This window comes from Crocuta crocuta, unplaced genomic scaffold (assembly GCF_008692635.1).
Source record: "Crocuta crocuta isolate KB4526 unplaced genomic scaffold, BGI_CrCroc_1.0 scaffold176, whole genome shotgun sequence".
Lineage (NCBI taxonomy): Eukaryota > Metazoa > Chordata > Mammalia > Carnivora > Hyaenidae > Crocuta > Crocuta crocuta.
Window position 1 is genome coordinate 9,042,470 of NW_027531905.1, and position 5,389 is coordinate 9,047,858.

Sequence of the window (5,389 nt, forward strand, 5' to 3'; positions counted from 1 at the left end):
ATACCTCAGTATTACTGACATCTAATCTAATCTGATTGTTTCTTTTTTATGGCCCAGTATATAATCTATCCTGTTGAATGGCTTTTGTGGTTTTTTTGTTTATTTGTTTTTGGAGGATTTGTTTGTTTGTTTGTTTTACACTAGAAAGGAATGTGATTCTATTGTTATTGGCTTTGGTATTATATAAATGTCAATTAATTAGATGATTGATAGCGTTTTTCAGATTTTCTTTATCTTTATTTATTTATTTATTTTTTTGTCTATCTCTACTATCAATTACTGAGGATAGGATGTTTAAATTTTCAACTATACTGGTGAATTTGTCTATTTCTCCCTTTTGTTCTATAAGTTTGTTTCATGTGGTTGCATGCTTTGCTATTAGAAACACATATTTATGTTGAATGATGAATTGAAATTGATCCTTTAATCATTATGAAATGTCTGCCAGTTCATTAAGGTCCTGTTCTTTTTTTTTTTCAGTCATTTTCCTCTCTGTTCCCCATCTGAGATCATTTATAGCACTCTACTTTGAAATTAACTCATTTTCTACCATTTTGTATGTGCTATTAGAATCATCCAGTGATTTTTCTGAATTTCACATATTTTATTTTCAGTTCTAGAGTTTTCTTGTGGCTACATTTCATAGTTTCCAATTTTCTGCTGATATTTATCAACTGTTCATTCATTATAAGCATACTTTCCCCTTAGTCTCTAAACATATTTATAATAGCTGTTTTAAAGTCTTTGTCTCCTAATTCAAACATGTAGGTCATCTCGAGGTTTACTTAAAATGACTGATTTTTCTTTCGACTACGAGCCACTCTTTCATGTTTCTTTGTATGTCTAGTAATTGTTTCATCATTGTGGATGATATGCAGCAAGGAGTCTAAACTGCATGAATTTTCTTTAAGACATGTTGAATTTTGGGACAGCTGGGTGGCTTAGTCTGTTAAGCAGTGGACTTCAGCTCAGGTCATGATCTCATAGTTTATGAGCTCAAGCCCAGCATTGGGCTCTCTGCTGTCAGCACAAAGCTGGCTTCAGATCCACTGTCTCCCTCTCTCTCTGCCCCTCCCCCGCACACACGTACACACCTATTCTTTCTCTTTCTCTCAAAAACTAAAAAATAAAAAAAGAGAGATGTTTAATTTCTTCCAGCAGGTAATTAAATTATTGGTAGGTATATTTGAGCCTGTTAGGCATGGTTTTGTTTTTTGTTTTTTTTTTTTTTAAAGATTTTTATTTATTTCTAGGAGAGAGAGAGAGAGAGACAGCATGAGCAGGGGAGGGTCAGAGAGAGAGGGAGTCACAGACTCTGAAACAGGCTCCAGGCTCTGAGCTGGCAGCCAGCACAGAGCCCGACGCGGGGCTCGAACCCACGAACCGCGAGATCATGACCTAAGCGAAAGTCGGACGCTCAACCGACTAAGCCACCCAGGCGCCCCAGGCACGGTTTTGTTTTTGTTAAGGTAGTTCTATTTCCATTTTAACCTTTGTCTTGGTACATACTTCTAATTCCACAGTATGGAGCCTCAACTAAATACTTAAATCTTTTAGCAAAGTATCTCTACTCTGATGGGACTGAAACTCTATGTCTTCCCGCTGCATCAGGAAATCTCTGGTAGGCCTCTTGGGTTTGTGTCTTGAGTCTATGCATCTCAATGATTTTTCAAGAACAAGCAATAAAACCCTACACAAACTTTTAGACACTACCCTCTGTGAAGTGTTTTCTTCTTAGGTACCTTACCCAACAAATTTCAGGAAGCAGAGCAGCTTAGAACTCCAATCTGCTTGTCAGCAAAGTAAGACAGCTATTCTCCTTAAGTTCCACATGCCTGTTGTGTCGCAGGAAAGTACCTATAGAAAAAAGTAGGAGCATTCATACGCATTCATGTGGCTCACCTCACATGCTTTCCTTATCTCCAGAATCATAGTCTTGAACTACCTGTTGTTCAAGTTCTAAAAGTATTTGTTAGATTTATTTTGCCTATTTTTATAAGTTTTTGGTAGGGGAGCGAGTGCAGTACCAACTCCTCTATCAAGACTAGAAGTAGATTTCAAAGCATAATCCTTTAAAATATCTATGATTAACCTTTTAATTTTTACAATTCTATTAACTGTGTATTTCTTTTTTTAAAGTTTTAAACATTTTTATTTATTATTTTTGAGAAACAGAGAGCACAAGCAGGGGAGGAGCAGAGAGAGAGGGAGACACAGAATCAGAAACAGGCTCCAGGCTCTGGGCTAGCTGTCAGCACAGGGCCCGACACGGGGCTTGAACCCAGCAACCATGAGATCATGACCTGAGCCAAAGTTGGACACCCAACCAACTGAGCCACCCAAGTGTCCCTTAACTGTGTATTTTTTTTAATTTTTTAATGTTTATTTAGTTTTGAGAGAGAGAGAGAGAGATTAGGGTGGCCAGAAAGAGAGGGAGACAAAGAATCTAAAGCAATCTCCAGCCTCTGAGCTGTCAGCACAGAGCCTAATGTGGGACTCCAACTCATGAACCATGAGATCATGACCTGAGCCAAAGTTGGACACTCAACCAACTGAGCCATCCAGGTGCCCCCCCCCCCTTAACTGTGTATTTCTTAATCAATGCTTCAGCAATGTGTAGTAAACTGATAACTGAAATTACAGATGGTATGCAGAGGCATCTTGTTGTTAACTTAATAAAAAGCACGTTTCAATCCACACAAATGCAAATTCAAAAATGAAAGAAAAATACACATATATTTTATAAACATTATATATAATTATATATTTCCTAAATCTAGAAATTTATGGCAGGAAGGAAGGATTGGAGGAGTTGGCCCAGGCAGCAACTCTGTTCTCTTATGTAGTAAAACTAAGACTTAATTCTAGGACATAACTCACTATATTTATGTACAGATATAAGAACACTATCCTGGCATATGTAGGCTTACAGTTAATCAGAGGAATAATAAATAGTCATTCAGAAAAGGAAAATGTGCCTCCTTTTATATAGTTTCATAGTTTATCGGACAAAACTTTTGAGAGTCAGACAACTTTACATGTTCTCTCCAGCTGAAATTTCAAATTGTTTTCTTCATGAAAAGAGAAAGGACCAGTATTATATAACAAAACATTTTCCCAGAAGTATGGTAAAAGCTAAACACTCATGATATTTGACCATAAGTATACATTAGTAGTCCAAATATATGAAAAAGATAAAGCAAAGGGAAATAAAAGAAACATAGAATACCAATATTTTTCCAAGTCAAAAGCATATCCTAAGAAAAGGGTAAATAATGAATACAAAGCAAAGTTGCTGAGTTTCAGTAGTAATATAGAGATAATTATTTGAGCACCAGGGAGTGAAAAGGAGGAGGAGAAAAAAAAGAAGAAGAGGAGAAGATGGGAAGAAGAAAAGGAAACGGAGGAAGAAGGGGAGGAGAAAAGAGAAGGGCCACACTATCTTTAATTTCTATACGATAACTACTGTTGTGAACTCTTCACATGGATTCCCTTATTTAATCCTCACCACTACCACTAGGCTTTGGCAAAAAGACTAGCTGACCTCCAACGAACCCTGCTTCCCTTCCTTGGTAGAGAGTCACTGCTGGAAAGCAGCTGTCCAGCTAGGAGGACATGTAACTGCCTCTTTATATCCAAGAGAAGGATCTTCAATGGTGAAGCTGTTATGCATCAGTTCTTTCTTCCACACAGTCTCTTTCCCTTCCTCTGAAAACGTGGAAACCACATGTGAACATGGTGAATCCACAATGTGGAAGCAGCCTGGGTCCTTGACCCACTCTTGCAGGAGATCTACCCAACCAGGAACACTCGCGTGGGATAAAGAATAAACTGTATGTTGTCAAATCATTGAGAATTGGGGGTTTATTTAGAGCCACTAGGATTACCTTAACAACTTACGGTTAAGATAAGAATCAAATATGTGTTCTCCATTGTACAGACAAGGAAACTGGGGTACATACAGAAAATATTACCATTAGCAGAATAAAGATAATTTTTATTTAATTACTGCATTCATTATAATTTTCACAAGCATATAATTGTAATTGAGAGAAATAATGAACTCTACGAAATACCTGACTTTTGAATAAATATAGAAGTTAATGACGTATATTGTCCTTTATATAACAATGATAGACACATTGGTTCAGTGGAATTATGACAAAAATGATCAATTGATATGATTATTAGATCAGCAATGGTGGCTATTGTTTTAGAATTAACATTGTAAGTTTCTTTCATTATTTGTGAGATCAGAAGTGGGAACTGGAATGCCTCGGGTCAAGATAGACAGAGAGGGGTCTTAATGACGAACTTAGACCAAATGAATCCAAACAGACAAAATTTGGGCACTGGCTTTGAGACTCTTCATATAATTTTGTTCCAGAGCTGAAAAGTGTGATTGAGACCTATAGATAGATATGCCTCTATTCCAGACTTTTTCGATGCTGTCTCTTTTTATATGTTAAATATTGAACATAGGAGACTTAGAGAGAGAATGCTTTAGTGAAGCATAAAGCACCAAGGACAAGTTCTAGTTTTACAATGAAATGCAGCTTTCCCATTACAAGACAAATATTTCACTTCCAAAGGTTAAATAGGTTAATACTTAAAAGAATTCCACTGAAGAAAAGAATTGAATCCAAACAATTCTCTGGCACTCCATCCATTGTGGTTTCATTTGATTATCTGTTGGATACATTTTCAATAATGTTAATTCTTCGCTACCCGGTATTGTATAATTTTCATAAAACATTTTTATACATCTAAAAACTTCACTAGCTCAATGATGCTGCCTTCTATAGTATCTGTTTTGCTTACATTTATTCATATTTTAAAATAGATCAATGTTTATAGATGTGTTTTATCAAGTGACTGTACTACTAGAATTTATTGGGGTTTGATCGTTTATGAATCTGGCCTTCTCCCTCTTTTCCTTACACAGTATCTATTATCTTTTAAGCTAATGGCTTGATAGAAATCTCCATGAAGATTCAAGTGTTTCTCTGGTCTTTGCTTTTCTTTTAGTATTTTTTTTCAATTCTTTTAGTCGTAATATGGTTATAAGTTCCCATTTCCCACCAATATCACTTCAAGTTCAATTTAATTTTGGGGGGCATACAACTAATCACATAATTTGGGTTAAAAGACTAAAATATGTCAAAGAACATGCAACAAAAGAACATTATAGGTAGGTTATGTTCAAGAAATTTCCAGCTATCATTCCTAAAATTTCCATAAGAAGAAAAAGGGCACCAATGTGGATGAAGGAACTACAAAATCTGGACTGATGGAAAGGTAAATATTTCAGAAAAGGAGAAAATTATATTTTACAAGTTCACCCAGAAAAAGTATTTTTGAGTCCTTAGATGACAAGATCTGGTCTAAG

The 5,389-nt window shown here is 35.9% G+C and overlaps 1 protein-coding gene across 1 annotated transcript in view; it reads right to left on the minus strand.

Moving 5' to 3' along the window:
• Nucleotides 1–1,794: 1,794 nt before the first annotated feature.
• The window catches only part of LOC144240248 (uncharacterized), a 315,206-nt gene continuing 311,611 nt past the window's right edge, over nt 1,795–5,389 (minus strand). Inside the window, exon 3 of the mRNA XM_077774545.1 lies at nt 1,795–1,857. Within this exon, the coding sequence (XP_077630671.1) occupies nt 1,795–1,857 (63 nt within the window). The remainder of the gene's footprint in view (nt 1,858–5,389) is intronic.